The sequence below is a fragment of the Nymphalis io genome, chromosome 20 (genome assembly GCF_905147045.1).
Source record: "Nymphalis io chromosome 20, ilAglIoxx1.1, whole genome shotgun sequence".
In the NCBI taxonomy this organism is placed as follows: domain Eukaryota; kingdom Metazoa; phylum Arthropoda; class Insecta; order Lepidoptera; family Nymphalidae; genus Nymphalis; species Nymphalis io.
In genome coordinates this window covers 10,666,531-10,694,069 of record NC_065907.1, presented here as the reverse complement: position 1 = coordinate 10,694,069, position 27,539 = coordinate 10,666,531, and the positions used below count along the sequence as shown (strand labels likewise).

The 27,539-nt window shown below is 34.4% G+C and overlaps 1 protein-coding gene across 1 annotated transcript in view; it reads right to left on the bottom strand.

Moving 5' to 3' along the window:
• LOC126776352 (homeobox protein mls-2) overlaps positions 1 to 26,150 on the bottom strand; it is an 88,113-nt gene extending 61,963 nt beyond the window's left edge. The window contains exons 1-2 of the mRNA XM_050498814.1: positions 25,892 to 26,150; positions 13,813 to 14,756 (exon numbers count right to left, since the gene is read on the bottom strand). Of these exons, the coding sequence (XP_050354771.1) occupies positions 13,813 to 14,605 (793 nt within the window). The 5' untranslated portion in view covers positions 14,606 to 14,756; positions 25,892 to 26,150. The remainder of the gene's footprint in view (positions 1 to 13,812; positions 14,757 to 25,891) is intronic.
• Positions 26,151 to 27,539: the final 1,389 nt, after the last annotated feature.

Sequence of the window (27,539 nt, the reverse complement as noted above, 5' to 3'; positions counted from 1 at the left end):
AAATGACTTCAATAAAACAATAACAGGCACGAATACAGGCGCCTCTTTTAATAATAAATGGCGTCGAGAACGCGACGCGTTACGTGAGAAAAACATAATGATTGTCGTTGGCAATTTTATTGTAGCTCTGTGGACACGCTAGCAACGCTTCCCGCTCTTTTAATTTTTAATTAAATAATTATTGTTCTAATTCAATTGGAAAATCTTCATTTGATTACACTTCTAAGCACTGTTATCGTATAAATATAAAAAAAATGTTTAAAATGATAGTGATATTATGTTAAAATGAAAACTAATATCAACATTTATTTATTTTACGTAAACATATTTTCTAACAGTCGACGCATCTACTTGTACAACAAAACACATATAAGTATAGGAACCTAAATATTGAAAGTTCACTCATATAAAAAGTTTATGAAACATCGTTAGTTCGATTTTCCGAGCAACGTAAGTTATTTATACTTGTAAAAATAATAGTTTTGTATTATGTTTAATTTATTAAAATAAAAAAAAAATGATCGCATGGAAATCCTTATTTATATAATAGTTTATATAATAGCTATTAAGTATATAAGTTAATTATAATAATTGACTGCCTCGTTGGTCTAGTGGCTTAATGTAAGGCCGCAGACCCGGAGGTCCTGGGTTCAAATCCCTGGTCGGGCCAATAAAAAGTTATTGAATTTTTCTGCCAGAAAATTCTCAGTAGCAGCCCGGAGTCTGGAAGTTGGAACAATCCCGTGCCTCGGAAAGCACGTAAAGCCGTTGGTCCTTTGCCTGAACTCTTTCCGGTCGTGTCAGATTGCCGTCCCATCGGAATATGAGAGTTAGGGAATAGAGAGTGCACCTGTGTTTGCGCACAACACTTGAGCACTATAATATCTCCTGCGTAGTTGGCTAATCTCTCTTGAGATTGACCGCCGTGGCCGAAGTCGGTAATGGTAGGACATTATTATTATTATTATTATATAAGTTAATTTCTATGTTTTTTCATTTATTTTATATATTAACAGAACCGACAAGAGTGTGTGTTAAAATATTAAAGTTATTACATAATGACTTATGTAATAACTTTAATATTTATCATGTTAACATTGTTTTTCAAATGTTGGAAAGAGTAACTACTGAGTTTCTTGCCGGTTCTTCTCGGTACTGGTGGTAGCTTTACAATATAGAGTATTTCTGTAAAATGACAATTTAAAAGCGCTTGTTAAAGTCTATGTGAATTAGAGTTTGTAGTAATAAATCGCTCCGCCTGACACTGCGACGCATACGCAATTCGCTGACGGGAGCAGTTTAAGAATCACACGTCGCCCACACAGCGCACTGATATACATTACAATACTCGGAATTGTGTCTTGTTACATCATGAAAATACGATAAGATTTTAGCTCTCATATTTAGTTAAAATAATTATAGTAACAAGTAGTTAATATCTTGCTGTCTTAATACACCACGCTGCTCTAATGCGGGTTGGTGGGTACAGATGTGGTAGATGTTCATCCGACGTATATGCCAACCTCACTTTCATTTATCGTAAAGCACAAAATAAATTATAAACATAAATAGAACATGAAGTGTGTGGTGCGCGCCCGTATTAGTACCCACAATATTCGCTTACGATTCATGTATTTTAACCGACAGACCATCTCGGCTCTTATTTAAAGCGATTAAACAATGCGAAATGCACATTTATAAAAGTGAAGACTGTAGTGTGAAAGAGGTTTTAACTTTTTTTTATTCATTTTCATTTTGTTCATTGGTTCACAAAACAAAAAATGCTCTGTTGCAATTGATTTCGGGAAACATACAAATAATTTCATTTCTCTCGAGGCAGACACGACAATTAGAATCGAGGCCCTAAAAATATTTTAAAAGTTATATAATACAAACTTAACACGAGCTATGATTTATTTTATTTTATTTTAACAAATAGGAAGCCAACGTTATGTTAAGAAAAATATTGCATGAATAAAAATATTGTAACAAAATATGTATCAATTATAGGCTAACTTAACATTCAATAAATAAAAAATTCTCTTATTGACGAAAAACAATAGATAGCTGTACTATTATAGCTGTTCGTATATTCTTATTTCATTTATATGTAATATGGTTTAAATAAAATTTACATAAGATCAAGATTGGTGTCACAAGAAAAATAATTTTTGAAAAATCAATAAATCATTTAATACAATATTATTTCTGATTTATCAAAGTTAATTTTACAAAAGAAATCAAATAAAAACAATAAATATCAAATACACAGAAAAATAACTAACGATGGTAACTTTTTTAAATATCAAATCAATCAAAATATTTTTATTCAAATATACTTTTCCGAGTACTTATGAATCATCAAGCGCTTCCACCGATAAGCACCGACAAGAAATAAATATTACAATTGTTTATTAAGAACATCGGCTTAACGATAATTGACTGAATATAAACACGAAATAAAACGGCATACGGACACCAGGTACATTAACGTGGCAATACATAAAAAAGACTATTAAAAACGTCAATAAAACTGTGAGGCGTACCGCGGTGTTAAGCAATTGTCTAAATAAACATGGGATGAATAAATTAAAGCATAAAAATTAGCTTCTAAGATGCTCCGCAGCCGCTGGCGACTTTACAGCGGAAATGTATCGTCTCCTGAGATTGTTTATCGAATAAACAATATCGCCATGTGTGTCAGTACTTCCTCGAACTTCTTTCTTATGTGGTCACCCTAACCCTATCATAATAGATCATTATGACTTCTTTTACTTTAATTTATAAGAAATGGTCCGAGTTGGATTTTTTTATATATATTAAATTTTCGATATATATTTGTTTTGAAATATATTTTATTATTATTTTTAAATTACCGAATAATGTTTTTTTGGATTGAACTCAGGCCATATCAAAGAATACTAAAAAGATATCTCTTTATTCCCTCAATCTCGTTATTCAATAGGAAGGCAATCCGGCTGCTGATAAAAGCTGAGGGAGGAGATGTTGGCTGACCTGAATAGGGATCCATGGGGGCGCCCGTACCGAGGAGTGCGAGGAAAAGTTAGCACCCACGGCGCTCCGGTGACGGAAACGATGCCGCCGGAGCCTCTCCTGCGCCTGGTTGGGGAGCTTTTCCCCCTTCCGGGTGAGCATGTCCCTCCACGAATGGCTCCTCGCTCTGTGATCGAAGAAGAAATTGTGGCTCCACCACAAATCACGGAGCGAGAGATGGAGATGGCCCTTGATCGTCTGAGGGTCAGAACCACTGCGCCGGGTCCGGATGGGGTGCCAGGACGTGTTCTGCGAGACGCTCTGGAACACCTAGGTGGCAGGCTTCGGGAACTATTTGACAAGTGTCTATCCAGCGGGCAATTCCCAAAGCCATGGAAAGAGGGCAAGCTGGTCCTGTTGCCGAAGGTGGGGCGTCCTCTAGAATCTTTAATCTCTAGAATTTACTGGTGGTAGGGCTTTGTGCAAGCTCGTCTGGGTAGGTACCACCCACTCATCAGATATTCTACCGCAAAACAGCAATACTTGATATTGTTGTGTTCCGGTTTGAAGGGTGAGTGAGCCAGTGTAATTACAGGCACAAGGGACATAAAATCTTAGTTCCCAAGGTTGGTGGCGCATTGGATATGTAAGCGATGGTTGACATTTCTTACAATGCCAATGTCTAAGAGCGTTGGTGACCACTTACCATCAGGTGGCCCATATGCTCGTCCGCCTTCCTATTCTATATAAAAAAAAAAAAATCTCCTTCGGCATACAGGCCAATTGTACTGCTGAATGAGACGGGCAAACTCTTCGAGAAAATTCTCGCTGCCCGTCTTGTTCAGCATCTCGAGGAAGTGGGACCGGGTCTCTCAGAGGCTCAATACGGGTTCAGGGCGGGTCGATCAACCATCGACGCCCTGAACGCCCTAAAGACCTGGACCATGGAGGCGGTGGCCCGAGGGGACGTGGTCCTGGCAGTATCGCTGGACGTGGCGAACGCCTTCAACAGTTTTCCTTTCGAGACAATAAGAGAGGCGCTTCAATATCATGGGGTGCCTTCCTATCTTAGGAGGCTTCTTGGGGCATATCTCCAGGATCGGATGGTCCTCTGGGAGGGGAGCGATGGGCGAATTGTTCGACGTCAGATAGGCTGTGGCATTCCACAGGGGTCCATTCTCGGCCCAATCCTGTGGAACGTCGGCTTTGACTGGCTCCTGCGGGCACCTGTCCTTCCCGGGATGGGGCTGTTGTGCTACGCGGACGACACTCTACTCACGGCGACGGGGCGAAATTTCGAAGAAGCGGCCATCCTGGCCGAATTTGGAACGTCGCTCACGATGGACCGGATAGAAATGTTGGGCTTGAATCTCTAAAACGGAGGCCCTCTTATTCCACGGTCCACGTCGGGGTCCCCCTCGTGGAGCGTGTATCACAGTCCAAGGGACAGTGATAAAGGTGAAGGCCCAGATGAGGTATCTGGGTCTGATCCTGGACGGAAGATGGAGCTTCAGGCAGCACTTTGTCCAATTGAGCCCGAAACTCATTAGGCCGCCTCCTACCTAATGTGGGAGGGCCGGAATCACCATGCCGGCGATTATACGCCGGTGTACTGCGCTCCATGGCGCTATATGGTGCACCCATATGGGTAGACGCTCTCACCGCTCTTAATAGAGCTCTTCTGAGGAGACCGCAGAGAGTTATAGCGGTGAGAGCGGTACGAGGTTACCGTACGGTGTCATGGACGGCGGCGACACTTTTGCGAGTGATCCGCCCTGGGAACTCCAAGCCGAGGTACTCGCGGAAGTGCATCGATTTCGGGTGGAAGCCAGGGCGAATGGCGACCGTCTAGGATCAGCGGAGGTGGGGCGAATTAGGTCTGTAGCCCAACAAGCTCTCATTCGCAGATGGGAGGAGGATCTGAGATCCCCATCAGCAGGCCTGGCGACAGTGGAGGCGATCCGCCCCCACTTTAATCGCTGGTTAACAAGAAGGAGCGGCACACTTACGTTTAGACTGACGCAGGTGCTTACTGGGCACGGCTGCTTCGGTAAATACCTGCACGGGATAGCGAGGCGGGAGATATCACCCTACTACCAAGAGTGTGGTGCGCCACTGGACACGGCACATCACACTTTGATGGAGTGTGCTGCGTGGGGGCCCCAGAGGCATACCCTAGCGGCGATAGTTGGCGGAGACATCTCGCTGCCGAGCGTGATTAATGCTATGCTTGGCAGCGAGAGGTGTTGGATGGAGATGGTCTCTTTTTGCGAGTGTGTTATGTTGCAGAAGGAGGTCGCGGAGCGAGAGCGAGAGGCGAGGTCAGCCGCCGCTGATTCGCTCCGCCGAAGAAGACCCGGGAGGAGGCGTCGACGCTATGCTCACCTTCTTCCCCCACCGTAAGTGCCGCTGGGGTTAGGGGGGTACTCAGTACCCCGAGAACCCCTTAAGAATGGAGGCCGCTTGAGCGGGCCAACCGTCGGTGCGTCACGGTAGGATGCGCAAGCGATCCCGTGACGCCCCTTCGACAAGACGGAGTGGGTACCGCTGGTTTTTTAGTGGGTATTCCGGCGCCTTCAGTGCCGGCGAGCCCCACATACCCCCCCACCTCATGTGGGGGAAACGCGTAAATGCGTTTTTCCAGCGAAAAAAAAAAGGAAGGCAATCCGACTCGTTTGCAGATGAAAATTTTGTGGTGCTTGCTTGGGTTTGAACCCGCAATTATCGCTTGTAATTCACGCGTTCTAGTCCAGTGGATGGTCCAATGTCCATCTCAGGTTATAGACATAAGCGTGTGTTTTAAAAAAATCTCAATATTCTTTATTCAAGTAGGCTCATAAAATTTTTAACATTACGTTTTAACGTATTGTAACATGATGATTCATGTTACAATACGAAAACAAATGTAATGCTACCACCGGTTCAGAATGTAGATTCTACCAAGCAAAACCGGTAAGATACTCAGTAGTTACTCTTTTCCACAACTTTAATTACAGTCAATCAAATACAATTAAATTTATACATATCCTGCTAGGAAATAAACAAATATTAACACGCTTTTTATCATTTATATAATCTTGTGTTGAGTAATACGTCTTATTTATCGATGGATTTTTGACATGGGATTAAAATTTATTAAACTAATTTTATAAAGGTGAAAGTGAGTTTGTTTGTTTGTTATGCATTCACATATTAACTACTAAACGTCATCATTATGAAATTATGCATACACGTTACACCTCCTTAACCCTCGTCATCCGCGGGTAAAACTACTTACCAATAATAAAATTATAAAGTAAGTTAAGAGACTCGTTTAAGTTAAGACGCAACCGGCTTGCTGTCAATCGATTTATCCAATAAGCCTCATAAAAAGTTTTATTACAAAATGCTCATCAAACGTCTAACAATATTAGTAGTAGGTCGACTTTGTTAAAGATAAAACAGTACGTTCTCCCAACACGAGATAGCCGCCCGTAAAAATGGGACAAAAAAACACGGTATATATTTATCCCGCTTTGATATAACGAGTCATTATTTTAATGCATACAAAATATATTTTCACAATCATGAGATTAGTTGATCGTTAAGTCTGCAGCGTAAATAAATATTTGGAGCTATTCACAAAACAACGGCAATAAAGGCGACCACAGGATCAAAGGATGCTTTACATAAGATTTATAGCTGTTGAGAAAAGTAAATGGTGATTGAAGTGAGAGTTATTTATATTGAGCAATTAGACGTCTTTAGTATTGATAGTTATGTCCCGTTTAATTGCTCGCTTGTAGTTTTAAAACATCTCGTTGAGAAGATCGGTGATTGCATTCGGTGTTTGATCAAGGACTGGGTACACTCTCTCAGTAAAACATACATACATTTCAGTCAATAAATAACAATGCATATACTAAAAAATATTATAATTGTATAAATGAAACAAATATTGATCATATAATCCGTATGTGCGTGGATTTTAAAGAAAAATATTATATTTTATTCTTGGAATAAAATGGTTTACAAACTGTGTTTGTAGTATACCTTAACAAATTGGTTAACATATATTGTTATTTATAATGTTGCGATGTGTGTAAGCTGCTGTAATCAACAACCAAAAATCTCTGATTGTTTTTTTTATTAACTAAATGCTTGGCTCTTGTTCTAAGGTAGGCAGATGCCGGAAGGTCGTTCCACACCTTGCCTGTCCACATGCGAAATAAGAAACACTTTGTGTGAATGTTTGGGTAAAAAATCGACCCTTTTGTTTTTCTGATTATTCAGCCATTGCCCTACTGACTTCGACTGCCCCGTTGTTCTAGTGGCTAGATGTAAGGCCGAGGACCCGGGCCAATCAAAAGTTCTTGAGTTTTTCTGCCAAAAATTCTCAATAACAGCCCGGAGTCTTGACGTGTGTACACTCCCGTGCCTCGGAAAACACGTAAAGCCGTTGGTCCTGCGCCTGAACTCTTTCCGGTCGTGTCGGATTGCCGTCCCATCGGAATATGAGAGTTAGGGAATAGAAAGTGCACCTGTGTTTGCGCATTCACTTGTGCACTATAATATATCCTGCGCAGTTGGCTAATCTCTCTTGAGATTGACTGCCGTGGCCGAAATCGGTGGGCTGGAAATTATTATTATTACTGACACCTTGACACTTGACCATAACTCTGAAGCAAATATTAACGAGAATAAAAATAATATTATTCATACAAAAGCTTAGCCCAAGAAATAATAAAGTCCTCCAGACCGATTCCGGCCACGGCGGTAAATCTCGAGAGAGATAAGCCAACTACGCAGACCCAAGTATGATCTTTTTAATAGTTACAAATAGGAAAGTATACAGAGGTCATATATAGATAAGTGTCTGTCGAAAGTGAAATTAACGACGAGCGTGATACATAATGGATAAGTTACTAAGATAATTAAAAAAAAACCGAATGCAAAATTAAATGCTGTTTCTTGTCGGTTCACCTCTTGTGCTTTTTCTCCTGAATACTTGAATAAATAATATATTGATTGATTTTTATATTGACTACGTAATTCTCAAATAAAATACTTAGTCATGGTACCATTTTTTAATAACAGTAACAGTAACACTGCTGGGCTAAGGCCTCTTCTCCCTTTTTGAGGAGAAGGTTTGGAGCTTATTCCAACACGCTGCTCCAATGCGGGCTGGTGGAATACATGTGTGTCGAATTTCAGTAAAATTTGACACATTCAGGTTTCCTCGCGATGTTTTCCTTTACCGTCAAGCACGAGATGAATTATAATAACAAATTAAGCACATGAAAATTCAGTGGTGCTGGCTTAAACCCGGCTTAAACCCACGATCATCGGTTATGATTCACGTATTCTTACCACTGGGCCATCTCGGCTTTTATTAATAGGCAAAGTTAAAATTATTCACTTCGAACCACAGCTAGGTTTACTGTTTGTCGGTTGAATAATTGATCAGTGGCTGAAGCAGTTGGGTTCTTCTGTTAAATGAAAGCACGTGAACTCTTCACTAACATGTTTTAACACGATTTAATATCAAATCGCATTACACTTTAAGTGTCTTAATCAGTATTTTACCGCCGTAAGCAAGCTTTAAGGTTTCTTAATCCAAACTAAGGATCAAGAAATTCTTTTTAAACACATCATAGATAAACTATTAAATTCCAGCAGTTCTATTCGTTTCCTATCTCACTCGTGAAATGTATCGATTAATAAATTGTAGGATTGTATCATTTAAATATTATAATTATATCGTCAATGTCGAATATCACTTTCTGTCATTTCGCGATCGTGTTGTGCGGTGAGTTTCGAGTTTGTTATAATCAGAACATCTGTACAAATATTATGTATTAGTATATTCTTGTAATCATTCAGAACTTTAGCGTTTGCGAATGCGAATTATTTACATTACTGCTATTGTTTATTAGTTTACTTATTTTGTCAAGGTCTTTGATTACAACATATCCATTTTATATGATAAAAATATCCTATATATAATATTTTGACGAGCCGGTTGGCGTGGTTGGTAGATACTTGCCTTTTCACGCCGAAGGTTGTGTGTTCGATCCCCCAGGAGTGACATTTGTGTGCATGAACATGTCTGTTTGTCCTGAGTCTGGGTGTAATTTTCTATATAATTGTATGTATTTACAAAAGAAAAGTAGTATATGTAGTTAAGTATATCAGTTGTCTGGTTCCCATAGCACAAGCTTTGTACAAGCTTAATTTGGGATCAGATGGCCTTGTGTGAAGAATGTCCCAGGATATTATTATTTTATTATTATTAATAATATTTAATTACTTAGTTATTTATTAAATAATTAATGTACAAATCATGATCGCGTCGAATAGCGTCAATAATGCCGTAACACTTCTTCGTTGAATTACAATTTTGATGTTATATCCCTTACTTATAAACTGTTTCATTTGCACTTCAAATAGAACTTATGTTTAACGGTAGAATATGTTCAGTGCGCATTACCAACGCAATGCCACCAATATATAATTAAATTTGATAAAATAATATGTTTATTTTCCTAATTTGTAGTTAGTGATAATAACACCGATATCGAATTTGCGTTAATGAATGCGTGTTATAAATAAAAAATATTTATCCATTTTTAGAGATATGTTCCAATCATAATAGGAGTGAAGACGATTAAACAACTTTGACATTGAAATGACGCTATAGGATTGGTTGGAATCTTGAATAATATATAGATATATTTATTATGAATTAGCAAAAACATGGCGTTTTGAATGTCCGCGAAGTTGTAATCGCAACTTTGGAAGTTAAATTAAAATGGTTATGACTAGTTAAGTGGAATAGTGTTATATTACAAATAAAGGTAAATTAAACAAGGATTGTTTGTAGTGTATAAAACTAATAGCAAAAAGTTTGGAATACGTAAATCTAAGGTTTATTTAAATATACTCCTTCTTCGATTGAAATAGGGTACGGTGGCTAAATTTATATGAATAGTCACAGATGCTAAGCACAACAATACAACAACAACAATATACAACAACAACTGTCATATAAACCGGACACGAAATGTCATCTAACAAATGGTAAGAGCATTCGTCATTAATAGCAGTCACTTAATTCACTGATTTATGCGGTTCGAAGCTCGAAGATTAAAGCTCGCTGAAAGCCCTCGGGACGGCTTAAGTGTTTCGATCAAATATAGAGCTTTCAGACAAGTACTGTATTTTTAACTTGCACTCAGCCTCGCAATAACTCACTTTGCGCAATATTCAGATACATTTATTACAAACAATTATTATTATTACTTGTCAAATTACAAAGTTTAGCAACAAAATATTGTCGATGTAATAATAAATAAAATTAAAATGTCTGTCTTTCATTTAGAAAAAGGTGCTATTTAAAGTTAAAATTGATTTTTGGGAATTACCAAAATCAAAACAACTATTATTTCTATTTTTGTCGGGTAAAACAAATGTAAATATATGTTTTATTTTAATTTATTATTATCTTTATATTATTATAAACGGCTGTGTCTATCAAAAGTTGTAACAACTTAAAGTTTACGTACATTTTTTTTATCTACCTAAAGGTTTCTATATTATTAAGGTTAGGTAATTATAACCACTAAATACTTATTCTGAGTATTCTTCGAAATTCCCCCAAAACAATTAAGTGTCGCATCCGTGATAATATCGATATTTTTTATCCTATGTTATATCTGCAAAATGAACGCAGGTGGACCGCAAAGAGCCGACGTGGCACCAGTGGTTAGATAGCGTGAATCCTAATCGATGAATACAGCTTCAAACTTAGGCAAGTACCACTGAATTTTGAATAAAAATTTAAAATTGCCTGCCTGGTGTTTAGTAAACTCTGTATAGTACAAATAACGGTGAAGATTCTGTAGCAGCAAGTTACTGATATTTTCTCAATTTATTTTTCATTTACAACCCTAAAGAATAAAAATAAAAGAAAAAATCGCAGTAGTCTGTAACACAGTTCTAAGTCCAGTCTAAACAAGTGGACACATTAACCATCGCTAAACTTACTGGCTGGTAAAAGCTATCAAATATATTAGGGCTGTCACTTTTTCTTTATTATATATCTTTGATATTTGATTATAATAATTATATATTTTTTTTATTGTAAAATGAGAAAAAGATGAATTTAAATTTAATAATTAGTTGAAAGCTTAGCGGAGAAATAAATCGGTTCTGTTACTACCGGAAACAATGATACGAAATTATTTTGTATTTGTTTTTATTTAGAAATAGATTTCGTAAGCGGTTTACAAGTGAATCTAAAATATAGTGGGGAGAAGTTAAATATTGTAAATATAGTAAGACCTTTGTTGACCAACTTTAAACAATAATATTAATAAAATATAAATTAGACCTTTTCCTAAGAAAATAAAGTCAAAAGTTGTTCGTTTTGAGATATCGATTTATCTTTAGAATAAATACCGTTATTTATTTAATACTCTACGCTTCGATAAAAAATAATCGAAATAAGTAGTTCGTGCTAAGCAAGACAAACGCACTAACATCAGGCCTAAGATGGTTCGCAAATCCAATGGAATGGATTTAGGGGTGTCAATCGGAACTTTAAATAATTAATTTATATATACACACATTTATATAAATTTCTCTAAAACGAATAATAGCTATGATAAAAAACTTAACAAAACATGTATTCACCAAAGGGCTGTTAACTATCTGTCAATTATTATTATCATTTTAATAAATAATAAGGAAAACTAAATTTTATAGACTAAATAACTAGAGTTTATATTTATTAAACATAAAATCAATTTTAAATATAACTCGATATAAGAATTATTTGTGATTTTTTAGTTGTAACATAGATATTTTGAAACGAATGCATGACGTAATTTGTGAGAGCGTTACATCTTAGCATCTTATCAAATGACAAGACGAATTCATCAACATAACATAACTAGGGTCGATTGACGTAATAAACCAGCATCAGTACTCGCAAATAATCCGAATATATTTATTATCTAAATATAAATTGGCAGCCCTAGTGACGGACGCAGCTGCATCGCCCGATAGCTTATTGCTTGGACGTTCAAATTACATCCCGCAAACATAAATAATAGCTCATAAACACCAATCAAGACATTATTAACAGTGATTAAGGACGAAAATTGCGTACAATATTGGTCTAAGACAGTTATTTAAAGGTTGTCGCGCATTGAGCTCGATTAAAACGCTACATTATAAATGCAAGCGCGACTTGAGATTAGAATAGGGGCTATTTCTGCTTTTAGAGGGTCAGCAACCCTGTTGAACCTTATGTAGTTGAAATAACGGTCATTTACGAATGGCTTGCTGATCGTTTTGCGGCCACTGTTTTAGATACAGGAATCCATTATTGATTGTCGTAAAGTATATTGTTTGTGATAGAGCGGCAAAAGTAGGGTTTGTAAGTCAATTTGCTGAATTAAATCGATTATTTTTATGTGCATTTGTATCTTATTGATTATATATTCGAACGTGATTTTCAACTTGTCAAGAATAACAATTAATATTCGGAAAATAGATAAGTACTAAAATTAAATCGGAATCTCTACAGAACTCTAAACTTTAAAATTAATAATAATTAGGTACTTAAAAGATAAACAAATAATAATATAGTTACGAACCTATTATTCAATCGTGTCTCGATGATACAACGATAGAGCCAACAAACGCAACAAACGAGCAATCAATATGGCTAATTACATCGCATAAACAATTCTCTCAAACAAAGCACGTGCACATGCATTCAGTATATATTAATATCATTACACGGCCCAAAATATAAGCGCACCGCACCGAGCACTTTCAACTAATTGACTGTGATTTACAACTGCAACGGTTTATAGTTCCGATTTTAGAATTAAAAAAGTCTTAAATATATACAGTAACGATGGAATATGAACTTTCAAATTAGGACCAAAGGTCACTTTTTCGATCGAGACCGTAGTGTAAATATGTCGTTTCGGATAGTTTAGTTAATGGTAACCTCTCAACCACAAACTTCGTGGAATCGCTTGTTTATTTGTCAGCGTGTGTGGGATTTTTGATGGTTATATCGATGTCGGGAAGAGTAATTGCTCGAAGCATATTGTTTATGTTTATATATTATGGCTTTATGAATACGACCGCTTTAAAGGCTTCGTTTGCGATCAATCGATGACCTATTAAATGCTTATGTCGGCTTCATCCGAGTTAATCGTTTCAAACGATCGACTCAATAAGTACAGCAATTTATTACTTCAAAGGGAATACTTATACAGGGTAACATTTATAATTGCAATAAGTTATTATACAATATTTAATTCAAATATAAAAGCGGATTGATACGAATGTAAGCCGCAAGTAAACCCTATTTAATTCTTCTGAATACATAAAAATAAATGAGTGAAATAAATTAAAATTCTATATAGATTATGAGAATAATACTTTACGTTTGCATCGAGGTTTTAAGTTAAATTCGATAAATCATAAACCGTTCATAAAATGAAAGATAATATTGAAACTAATTAGTTTTTTTTGTCACTCTATCCATAGTAGTAATAATTAATGATTTCACAATAATAATACGGTACATTTTGCTAGTTTTATATAGTGTAATTTTCGAATATGGTAATACGAGTAGGTAGTTTTCGTTTATTAGACAAGGCATTATCTAACGGTCAACCTTGAACAGAAACTCAGGTTTTATACGGGATTGGAGGACAATCGGGATAATGGATGATGTATTTTATCATTGTACTTTAGCAAATAAAAATAGGGAAAGTAACATCCAGTTAGAGTTTAGTTTTAATTGATACTGACCTTTTATTAATTTGTCGTCATCAGCTCCGGAACTCCACACAGGCGAGTCTTTTGATTTCGGCACAGACAGATTCAGTGGTTGATCGTCAGTCTTAAACGCGAACTGCACATTCTCGTATTCACTCTCACTAGTTCTAACACCTCGCTGGAGTAACTGTTCCTGCAGCTTGTTCTTATGTACACTTATATTAAACTTCCGATCCGTAAGGTCTCTTGGCACTTGCGTACTTTTCTCTTGATACGAAAAGTTCTTTTTGCTATCGAAATTTCGTTTGACGTTCATCAGTTGACTTACCGTCGAACGCTTCGGTTCTTCTTTGGGCGCGTCACCATTTTTCGATAATCCTAAAATATATTCTATTGTATGGGGCGTTGGTTTTTTCGGCGGTTTCCCGTACACGTGGGGATGCCAAGACGGCTCGATAACTTCTTCTTTATTAACACAGTCACTTATATTATGAGTATCGTTAGCTTTAGCGGCACTATCCGAATCATCTCTTGGTTCTGAACTCTCATTTTTCTCAAATTCATCATCATCAGCTATAACCAGTTCCTCCTCTTTATCTTCATCATCAACATTGATCTTTTCATCTTGTATTTCAGGACTCAGTCTGTCGACCTCTTCCCCGTATTGGTACTCAGTGTACGAGGCGTCAGTGTTATAGCTGTGAACGTCGATCAGTCTGTCTGCCTGTCTAATCAAATTCGGCGTTGCGTAATTGGACACTACAGTTTGCATCTCTCCGGACTCTTTCGATGTATCTTGTTTGCATTCGACGTCTTGTTCGCTCATGTGTAAGTTTCAACCGCGAATCGTACGGAAATAGACTCTCATGTTTGTTTTTATGATTGAATTAGCGTTTAATAGCCACTCGGGATTGACGCTAGTTGGGTCGTTTGATGTCGAATGCGGCTTTGAAGTCGTTGAATGTTTTCACCGCTTCCTGTAACAAACGGACGATTTGAGTCTAATTGAGTGAGTGTTTCGATCGACCAGGGTTCTGCTCGGTCTATTTTAAACTTAACTGCAAGTGTCTATTCAATACGTTCCCTTATTATATGTAAGCTTTTACACAATGGAAATACGCTGTCTGAAACATTAATAAGGATTTTTAGATCAATATGTTACGACAAGCGGATACTAGATTACACTTCCGTTCAATTTTCTATCCTTCTTTAGAATATACGTGTATGTATGAGAAATATGAAATATATAAAAATTGAGACTGCAATATTGTAATAAATTCAAATATGAGTTATAGAAAGAGAATCGTATATAAAAGGTTATACGTTTTATTCGCTTACCCCTCGTCGTGCTCTATCTAGGCTCACGTTTACCCGGTTTACCCCTCGTCATAGTCACCTCTACCCCCTAACCCCCGATCGCACTCACACAAAAACGTGTAACATGTAACTATCATCGGTAAGCGCTGATTGATTTTTATTGGACGTGCGCAGGGTTGGCGCTTTATACTTAGTTTTCAGTTTAATTTTAATATTAAGCAATTAAATTGTTAAAAGAGCTAATATGGCCTCGTAGTTAGATACGTAATGCACAAATGCGGGTAAAACAAAAATTAAAGGAAAACAGCGTGTGTTGGATAAAAATATGACATATGTGTATAAAAGCTCTAATACGCCTCCTCGACGGGAAATGAGGTCTTAGGATAAGACAGTGAGATATGAACAGGCTGATACTACTTTTATAAAAAAAATCAATTACCAGTACCTTATACGCATAAATTGGCACTAAAAGTTAAGTTTATAATACGGAAACTATCAAAGAGACATCCAAAACCTTACCGCCAACTTTGTAACATTTTCGAACATAGCGTATCACTTAATTGACTAACATATTATTAATGTCACATAGGTACATAGAATAAATATAGACAGTTGCATGAGATGCAACAGGTCTTATCGCTACAGCGATCTCTACAAGGTAACCTTTGGGCAGAGGACCAATTGACAAATACGAGAGAAAAGGAACAACAAACAAATTGAACGTAGTCACATAAAAACATTGAGAAATGCACTCATATATAAATACATAATATAATCATTGACGTATTATTAACATATTAAATATATACAATTCTTTTGCTATGTTTTGTATTCTATGTGCATTGATCTCGATGGCTCTCCGTTAATCCTTATTTGACATTAAAAGCTTTTAAAATGACCTCCAATTGTATTTAGTATTTATCTTACTAATCGTACTTATTTCAAAATTAAGCAGATGATAAAAAGTTTATATAATATATTAACAAGGACATGCTAATATTTAACCGGAAAAAAAATTTAACTTTTTTGTTCGCTTTTGATATACATTCCGAACCAGTTGTAGCTTTACATTTAAAAGCTTGTAAAATGGTCATTAAAAACTCCTTGTAAAAGCCTACTTTAATAAAATGTATTTTGATGTTTATATGACAGACAATATCAAATCTCGAGGTGTTTTGTCATTGACATCAATTGACATATAATATTTTAAATGTCATTACTATAAAATATATTAATATCTTTGTATGAAATCCCGCTCTGTTTCGTTATAAATGTTGCAAATACAATAAATCTTTACCAATTTTATTACAAACATTAAAAAAATTAAATGTCAATGAATCGTTAAAATGTTTATTTTTTACAATACTTTGAATTTACTTAAGTGTGATATTTGATCACTTTAATAAACCATTAATATCTAAAATTTATTTTATAATAATAAGGATATAAGTTTCATTTCTTTTAGTGTATATTTATATGTTATCCATCAATATGTGTATTTAATAAATTATATCATCTACAAATGCACGGTACGGACGGCAGACGTAACGCCATCTAGTCATTCTCTGCCGATCAACCTTTATGCTATGTAAATAAAATTCACAATAGCGGCAAATATTGAAATGAAGCTCACAAAAATAGAAACAGAATTCTAACCCGTGTTTCTAGTTCAGTATAATCATGATATAATTGACAAATGATTGTAAAACTTGAAAGAGTGTATTTATGTTCCAATTATTAAAATAATATTCTTTTTCGTTTGTGGCAACCCTATCGTTAAATTGAAACAAAGCTGTCAGAGGGAGGCATCATATCACAGTTCGCATACTCGAACCGAAACCGATACATTCCGACAGATGAAAATTAAATGCCTATAGTATTTTCTATGTCGCTTGTGAACATTCTACAATAAATACGACGTTCAGCGAGTGTATTGTTCGAGTACATTTACATATTATTATTTACATAATTTCCCTTCATCTATTTAAAAAATATTATAAAATATATTAAAATCAGAAGCCGAGATGGTCCTGTGGTTAGAAGACGTGAACCGATTAGTCCGAGTTCAAACCCGAGCATACATCTCTGAATTTTGAAATGCTTAATTTATTACAATTAATCTATAGCAATAACATTAATCAAATCGAAATCAATTTTGTATTGTCATTTTACGATATGAATTAAATATAAAACTACCGCCGGTTACAAATGTAAATATTAGATATATTTTTAATGAAATTAATTAATCAATAATTGTATGTATTCTAGAATGTAATTATTATATGTTTGCCTTAATTAATCGGTTTTTGTAAGAATATCGTACGTCTAGTCAAATTACTAATTAGGTTTAATTATTATTGTAATTGCTTATAGGTGTGTTATTGTTATCTTAATTGGTGTAATTGGACAATGTCCGTACTAGTTAAATAAATAAATGTATTATGTATTTACCTCAATTAATAATTTACCGATTAAAAAACTTTAATTGTAAAAAAAAAAAATTAAAATGTCAATATAAGATTTTTTTTTATTTATAAACTCTATGTCACCTTGATTATTTTATCAATAGTCATTACATGAAAATCATTAATAGCTTCAACATTAATTAATTTTTAAACGATTTAATTATTGTAACAAAATAGTTATGACGCCGAAACCAGCGAGATGAAAAGAAAACCGAAATAATCAATCAACTATAAATAAACAAATTGAAACTGTTTGCCAAAACAAAAAAATAAATCAAAAGAGTAGAACGAATGTCGGATATTTAATGTGTTCATCACATCAAAAAATAAACGGCTTTTAGAATTATAAAACTAATAACGCAATTATTCTATTTGTATCAGATTCATAAGCCAGATGTCCGGTTCAAATATACTTATGATCAGAGAAATGACAAAATCAAATAATAATTTAAATATATTAAGAAAAAAATAATACAGGAAATGTTACAACGAAACTGGACGCTTTGAAAATTGCCCGACGCGTTCCTGATTCGCCAGTCGTAGCTTCCGACGACTAATATTAAAATTATTATCACATCAAAACTAATTTGCCGTTTGAATTTCTTTTATGTGAATTAACGACCCTATTACCAGGGGTTAGGGCTGTTAATTGCTGTGGCTTCGGTAACGACCGTATTTTAAATTTATCGCTGATATCAAAGGGCCACACACGTCGCGTACTTCCGCAACTTAGTAAGGTCTATCGATTAAAATTATAATACCGATATATCGAGCGTTCGATGACTTATTGGTTTTATAATCTGTTAATAAATCGAGTTATTTACAATAAGCCTATGCCAATTATAATAGCAGTAAAGCCAAATACTTTGACATTTCATTGACGTAATGTCACTCTAGAATCGAGACATTAAATAATTCGTAAAAAAATGGCGCTTCGTTTGACGGTGAAGTTCTCGGTACTTTGTAAGTAAAATAACAATGGATATATAAGTAGTTAGATGGAATGTTTTTTAATAATCAATTGCATAATATTAAAGAGTTATTATAATATCACATGAAAATTGGTTTTTAAGGTTTGTTTCTTGTATTGAAATAGGCCAATGAATTTAAGAGGTGGTCGGGTTTTATTGCAAGCTCGTCTTGGTACGTACGACATAGTTACCACATACTCTAATGAGCAACAATAGTTAGCAGTGCTGTGTTTCGGTTCAAATTGTGAGAGAATAGGTCAGTGTCACAGTTGTAAGTCAATTTTGACTTCCATTAGCTTTAAGTTCAAAAGAAGAAGAAATGCAAGGTCTTCATCTCTTTCTTAGGTCAGTGACAGAATTATTTTAAGGGTAGGAACGCGTGAATCTTAACCGATGATCGTGGGTTCAAACCCGGGCAAGCACCACTGAATTTTCATGTGCTTAATTTGTGTTTATAATTCATCTCGTGCTTAACGGTGAAGGAAAACATCGTGAGGAAACCTGTATGTGTCTAATTTCATTGAAATTCTGCCACATGTGTATTCTACCAACCCACATTGGAGCAGCGTGGTGGAATATGCTCCAAACCGTCTCCTCAAAAGGGAGAGGAGGCCTTAGCCCAGCAGTGGGACATTAACAGGCTGTTACTGTCTGTCTTAACCTTCATAATGTGACCATCTCGTTTAGCTAAGACTACGAGGCTGCGGAAACCGGGATCCTGGACTTTCACTTCCATGCCTCAGAAAGCACATTAATCCGTTATTCATTAGACTAAGCTATCTATAATCGTGTCGGTTTGCCGTCGGATTATTAGAGTGAGGTAATATAGAGTACATCTGTGTTTATGCACACTCTTACATAAAATAACATTTCTCGTGTCCAGTTGACTAGCTTCAATTGAGTTCTACAACTAGCCTTCACCATATTTTATTTTAAACAGTTAGTATTTTTTTAATTTTATGCATTCTTTTACAAAGTTATGTAAGCCAGTGTAATTTTGAATACATCGGACGTTTAGTTAGTCCCTGGGTGACCAGTATTATTCTAAAGTAAAACCTCTTAAACATGACGTCGAGGGGAAGTAAGAGTTCCGTTTCAAATAATAACATATAGACTTATTATTATTTTTGGAGTCACCATTTATTCTTTTTTTATTGTGTAACGTAGGTAGACTGGCAAGTGGGCCACCTAATGTTAAGTGGTCACCACCGCCCATAAATATTATCATTACAAGAAATATTTACAATCACTCTTATCGCCAATGCACCGCCCGTCTTGAGAACAGGGATGTTATGTCTTTTGTGTTTGTAGTTACACTGTCCAAAGGCCAACATTTAATAACCTAGGAATGTCTCGGGGCGGCATTTTTATAATTAAAGGTAATATGATTCTATCATAATCGATCTAGCATAATATAATCTGCCAACACAACGGTCAGTATCGCTTAGTTAGTATTACTAAATCCATATAGTTTTAAATTATTATGCTTACATTTGATTTCTATTGACGTCATTAAGATACTTCTTGTAATGTAAAATATATATGAATAATACAATCATAGGGAAATAATACCTATCGTTTATATATAAGGCATAATTTAGCGTATATTTAAATTTGTTGTACATTCTTTGGAATATTACGTTTGTATTTGTGTCATGTTTATGTTTTACAAGAAAATTCAATTTCGTTTTAATATTACCCAACTATAAATAATGCGCAGTTCAAATATAATATCAACTAATTGCCTTAACCGCAAACTCTACTCTATTGTAAATATTTTCATTTTTCATTCACAGTAACAGTAACAGCCTGTGAATGTCCCACTGCTGAGCTAAAGCCTCCTCTCCCTTTTGAGGAGAGTGTTTGGAGCTTATTCCACCACGCTGCTCCAATGCGGGTTGGTGGAATACACATGTCTTATTTCATTGAAATTATGCCACATGCAGGTTTCCTCACGATGTTTTAATTTTTTGAATGTAGTAAATAAAAGCCGAGATGGCCTAGTGGTTAGAACGCGTGAATCTTAACCGATGATCGTGGGTTCAAGCCCGGGCAAGCACCACTGAATTTTCATGTGTTTAATTTGAATTCATCTCGTGACCGTGAAGGAAAACAGCGTGAGGAAACTTGCATGTGTCTAATTTCACTGAAATTCTGTCACGTGTGTATTCCACCAACCCGTATTGGAGCAGCGTGGTGGAATAAGCTCCAAAAACCTTCTCCTAAAATAAAAGAGAGGAGGCCTTAACACAGCAGTGGGACATTCACAGCCTGTTACTAATAAAGAGGATTGGTTTGAATATAAAGTTATGATCGATTTTGTGTATAGATCCTCATTAGAATGAACCGAGGAACTTGGTAGTTACGCATTCTCAAACGAAACTATATAATCAGCTACATATGTATTATATACTATATACGATTGAATGTATAATAAGAAAATGTTATCGTTAAATGACTATAAACATTTTTAAATTTACTAAAAAAATATATATTCTAAAGTGTGTTCTAAAGTGTAGGTACAAACAAAAAAGAAATTAAAAAAAAAAAAAATTCAAATATAAAAAGCGACAACTTGTGTTTCAGTGAGACGATTTTGGTTATATTCAGTAGTAGTACATCAACTTAACTAAATACCATTATTATTATACACCTACAGTTAACATTCAATATAGCTTCAGTTCAAATGATGACCTCGCGGAATGGAGGCAAGATTTTAGCATTTTCCTGTTGAAACGTAATTCCGATTCTCCGGGCGAAAAACGGAGGCAATAAGACGGGATTATTCTTAATATTTTTGATTAAACATCAACGGTCTTACTAAACGTTGTGTAGCGGCAATAATGTTACACACAGGCCCGGACTTGGAGATCCGCGGCCCCTAAACACTGTTCCCAATTATATATATTTTTTATACGAGTGCCTCGTTGTTATAGTGGCTTGATGTAAGACCGCAGACCCGGAGGTCCTGGGTTCAATTCCCAGCTCGGGCCACTAAAAAGTTATTGAGTTTTTTCTGTTAGAATATTCTCAGTAGCAGCCCGGAGTCTCGAAGTTGGAAGTGTGTACACTCCCGTGCCTCGGAAAGCACGTAAAGCCGGTGGTCCTGCATCTGAACTCTTTCCGGTCGTCCGTCGACCGCCGTCCCAACGGATTATGAGAGTTAGGGAATAGAGAGTGCACCTATGTTTGCGCACACACTTGTGCACTGTAATATCTCCTGCGTAGTTAGCTGATCTCTCTTGAGATTGACTGCCGTGGCCGAAATCGGTCTGGAGGATATTATTTTTTTTTTTATAGTATAGGCCTGAGCATAAATCCGGGACTGGCTACACTAACTTATCTCGTGCTATATTGAGATATTTGATAGTCAAACGAAAACCTTTGCAAAAAATATTATGTGTGATATTTTTTTTATTTGGTTTATAACGGCAGATGAGCAAATGTGTTGATAAAATATTGTAATTCCATCAATCAATCATCACAGAAAGATGTCACGAGACCAAAAATAGAGTTCATTTCAAATTTGAAGTCTATGACTCAGTCAGGGCATTGCCTTTATATACCCAGCTAATTATCATGTACAGTTTGTGTATTAAACGAAAAAAAATGAATAAATTATATATATACAAGAAGTCTTACAGCACGGTTGTCTGTTGGCTATTGAGAGGTTCCCTCCAGAATTAGACTAGGTCTCAGATGCACTCAGGATACCTGACTTAAAGTGCATTGGAAAAGTACCCTTTTAGCGTTTTATCTCGGTGTCTAACTAGAGTCAATATCGAGAACACGCCACATAGAAACGAATGCTTAAATAAATGATGATTAAAAAATTTAATAAAGATATAAATGTTTAAAGATTTATGCATTACGCGTTCTGTAACTACTTGTTTTCTATGCAACTTAATATGTACGTAGTAAGAGAGCAATAAGAGCTCGCATATGTCTCACAAGCCTCTTAAGAGCGCGCCTAACTAGTTAGCAAATAGGCGGACGTGCAAATGGGCCAATGGTAAGTGGTTACCAGCGCCCATAAACAGTGGTGCAGTAAGAAATACTAATCATCCCTTAGATCGCCAATGCGCCAACAAACTTGAAAACTAACATGTTTTGTTCCTGGTGCCTATAATTATATTAGCTCACTAACACTCCAACCGAAACACAACAATACTAAGATATCTGTCGGTTAAATATGGGTGGTACCTACCCAGACAGGCTGGGACAAAGCCCTGCTACGAAGTAGATTACAAATATTGTTTTTTCAAACGAGATTTCTTTTTTTTTTTAATTTTGTAATATAACACAACCCTAGAAAATATAAAGCAGTTATATAACACTTTTTATCCTTGCAATATGACATTTTCGAATGCTTCCGAGTCCTTTCTGAACACGGCAAGCTACATTTACAAGCTTGTACTAACTATTTAAAGCCTTACAGTTGCCCAGAATAAAACTCGGAAAGTTCTCAGGAAATACAAACAATATTTGCAATGCTATTGGTTTCTATCTCATGACTAATATACACGTTTTTTTAATGTTCTTTTATTTTATATATTCTTTTGAATTTATTTGCAAGAAGTTATTTACAAGAACATTAAAGTCACGTTTGTCACGTAAATTTTAAAGCGGATTAAACTACGAAACGCAAATACTTATACAATAATATTATATACTAAAATCTTCTCCGAAAGTAAAGGTTTGTGTGTATTCTTGATTTAGTAGTTTTATTTTTTATATAGGCATTACAAAATGCCATGCCACGACTGGTATCCTTACTATGTTTTCCTTCAGTGTCGAACACGAGATTTATCAACACAAATTAAGCACATAAAACTCAGTGCTGCTTGCCAGGGTTTTAAATTAGAATCATCGGTTAAGTTTCTCGTCTTCTAAACACAGTCATCACGGTTAAATGACTAATATATAATAATAAATGACGATATTATACCACAGCAACAAGAAATAATTAAATGATTGCAATAGAAATAATATGCACATACTGAACGCAATACGAAAATGTACTTTGTCAGTCATTCGCCCTTCGAGTCTTGATTTTATTACTAATAATAAAATAAGTACCGTCGACAAAACAAAAATTATTCATACATTACTAGTTTCTGTCAGATACCGTCTGTACAAAATGTATGTAAAATTAAAAACGACTTTCAATTTGAAACGACGTGTTCTATCAATTGGCCCACAATATAAAAAACATGCTTTGTCTAATTTAACGAAATCCCACCAATATTAATAGTATTTTACGCATTTATGACAATATTGTAACCCTGTGAGTAATGCGTGCGCATCAACATGAAGGCTTTCACAACAAGTTGTATCATCAATGCGTTATCTCTCAATGCGTGTCTCTTGTTGCATATTTCAATGCAATTCTATTTTACGCCATTTTTTAACAATATTTTTTACATAATTGTAAAAATATTATAACATAAATTAATTTTATATTTATTTTGTAAAATAATTGTTACTAAGTAAAAAAATACTTTAAAATAAACACATAAAAATAACAATACTTATATATTTGTTATAAATGTATTCTTATTTATATATAGCGAAAAATATGCGTTTTATTTATTTGATATTAATACAATTCAGCTATCGGTAAGAAAATAACAAATAAAAAAAAACATTAATTATTAATTGATTTCTCGTCAATCAAATGTTATTATTTAAGGATAACACTTAGTAAGTAGACCGTCTTTAACGAACTTATTCTTCATTAAATATTTAATTAGATTATATTTTTACAATAAATACAATTTTATAATTTAAAAAATATTAGTGAAAATCATTAATTTTTTTTATTTTTTATTATTAAGTATATTCAATAACTTTTGCCACATAAGAGTGAAGCTAGTTTTAAAAATGAGGATATAACTTCTAAATATTATAAGAGGTCACGCCGGGATCGAACCTGCGACTTTTTATTTCTTAATGGCTTTTCATAGCTTGATATCTTGTTAAAAATCGTTTATGGGCTAGCAAATTACAAATTTTTACAAAATTATATTAATGTTAAAAATATTGATTTATTTCCTTCTTGATATATATAATCTTGTAATTGTTAATTTGATTAGCTAAGTTTCTTATATAAAAATTAAATTTACGAATAATATTTCCAACTATTATTGTAATTGATATTACACTAAAAGCTTTATGTATATTTATTATATATACATAATTTGACTCTATTGTTACATTTAATGTTATTTACTAATTTAATCTTCTTTTAAAATACGCATATAAACAAAACTATCAGCTTAATAACTGACACTCATTTTGAATTTTGCACACACCATTCTGGATATTGAAATAACGAATTGTAACGAGAATAAAAACTCATAAAATTATTCATCAACTTTAAAAATCTAGAGCCTCCTAATAAATAAAATACAAATATTACCTATTAATGGGATAATTGTCTGTTTATTGTCCGTAACATGATAACTACTAAATCTTTTTTTGGATACAAATTAAGAATTGCGTAAACTAAAATCATTAAATGACAACTATATTTCTTTTAACTAGGTACGTTCCGAAATAATGTTCGGATATTCAATTTTGTAAAGCAAGATAATTCATATTATATAAATATTTAATTGCTAGTCTAACTCAACGTTTTTTATTTTGTGTAAATTAATGTCATTTACTTAATTGATTTATTATTAATTATTCGATGAAATTGCTTGCAATTGTTTAATTAGTAATTAAGTTCGATAATTGTAAGTATCAGTTGCGTTTTTCGCCGTCTTCAATTATAACACATAGACTAAATGAAATTAAATAAAACATAGTTATCTTGCATATTTGAAAGTGTAAAACCCCGTAATTATTTGATTTAAGATTGTTTCGAATAAATTATAACTATGGATAATATTATGATTGATATAGGACGAATGAAAACAAAGGAAAGCATTGTCCTGTCTTAAATTAAATATTTATTTTCTATAAAAATCTCTATTAGATAAAAAATACTATCTTTACATTTAAATAAATATAAAAACTTGATAGTCTAACAAAAAACAACAACGGATATTAAAAAGTAATTCATTCAAAAATAGAAAAAGAAATGTCGAGACAATATTAATCAAGATTTAAGTGTTATGATAAATAATAATTATAAAAAAACATTAAACAACAATCAATCAAAACGATTAGCTGATAACAATTATTTTAGTCCAAATCCCTAAAACTTATAAATACAGTCCAATATAAACATCAAAAAGAACCTTCACATTAATAAAAAAAGAGATAAAAGTTACATTACGATAATCTACGTCTCGTTAACATAATTCCATCGCGGCTTAATTAAAAACCTTATAATTATGTTTTATTGCTCACCTGACCGGTCCGATATCCGTATCAATCACACAACACAAAAAAAATAACTCAATAAAAAGGTCACAGATTAAAAAAAAAACAAAAACGTTCGTTAAAAACAATCAGTGAAACAATTCGAGTCAATTATGCCACTTCCGAACGTAGTGTCAACGCATTGTTGGTAACAATGGCGTTCGAGGAACCGATTGGTAACCGAAAGCGTTCCGAGCGTGCTCCGAGCGGACCGCGCGTGTGTGCGGAGCTGTTAACGCGACGATCCTCACAGTTAGACTAACTCACATCCAAATCGCTTAATTTTATGAGTTGTTGCCTTCTCCACCCCTCGTTGCGCGGATGGTGTAACCTTAACGCGACGTCCACGGTGTTATGGCTTAGAAATTAATTAAATTATATTGGAATTTAAATTTCTATATTTAAACGTGTTTTTCTAATATATCAATGAACCATAAATATATATCTTTAATAATTATCTATTTATCATTCGCTTAATGCTTTATATCTGCCATATTTATCCGTCGTTGTAAAAATAAGTACCGAATTGAATTTATCGTCATTATCAACATAATCATTTATATGAAATGAGACATTTACGAAAAGTATGTACATACTTATATCATGAGATATAAAGTTTTTTATTAATTGGATTGATTACAAATACTTCATTGAATTCGAAGTTTACAAGTCATTATTAATAATACTATTAACTTGGAAAAAACATTTGACGGTATTATTTTTAAATAAACAAAAGTCAGAGTAACAACCTCCAAATATAGTGTCAGTCATACTACCTCATAGACTTAGTATTTATCATATTCATTTTTATTGTCTTATGTCTAAGTCTGTCTGTCTGTCTGTCTATCTTATGTCTAAGTTCCTTGTGATGTTTTTCTTTTTGTGTAATATGTTTTTTTTTCTCAAGGATAAGGGCTTTTTAGTTTTAGTTTTTTGTTCTTATAATTTCATTTATTTATTGTTGTGTGCGCGCATTTGTTTATTTTTACCCAATAGTCAGGGGCCATCTGAAAATCAGTGCTGTGCATTAGCACAGCTTATACTGAGATGAACCCCTTGCTACCTACACTGTATTCTTTAAATTTAATTATTTTTCTTCTGTATAATCTATGTAATGTATGTGTGTAGCAAAATAAATGGTTTAAATTAATAAACAACGAAAATATATGAATATTCATAATATGTATTAATAAAATATCAGCGTCATCTATGGATACCATTTGTGATTTTCCTTTTTATACAGATTTTGTTAAGGCTTGTCTTTATTAATGAGTTGAGTTTCTTGCCAGTTCTTGTCGGTAGAATCTACATTCCAAGTAGTAGCGTTTTATTCAAAAGTACTTGTAAAAGTAAATTTAAAAAATATATTTTGATTCGATTTATCGCCTATCGGTCATCATATTCGAGCAACCAGCGTCTTGATAAGGATATATACTGTATGAATATTATTTCAATCTTCAAAAGTTACAATATCACTAATAAATGCACCAATGATTGTATATATCAAACGCATTTACATGGGCTTGCACAAAAGTGCAAGCCCATCTGGGTCAGTACTACCCACTGTATTCTACACTATTCTACTGCCAAATAGCAATACTCAGTAGGAATTGTTGTGTAACCGGGTAGTCCATTT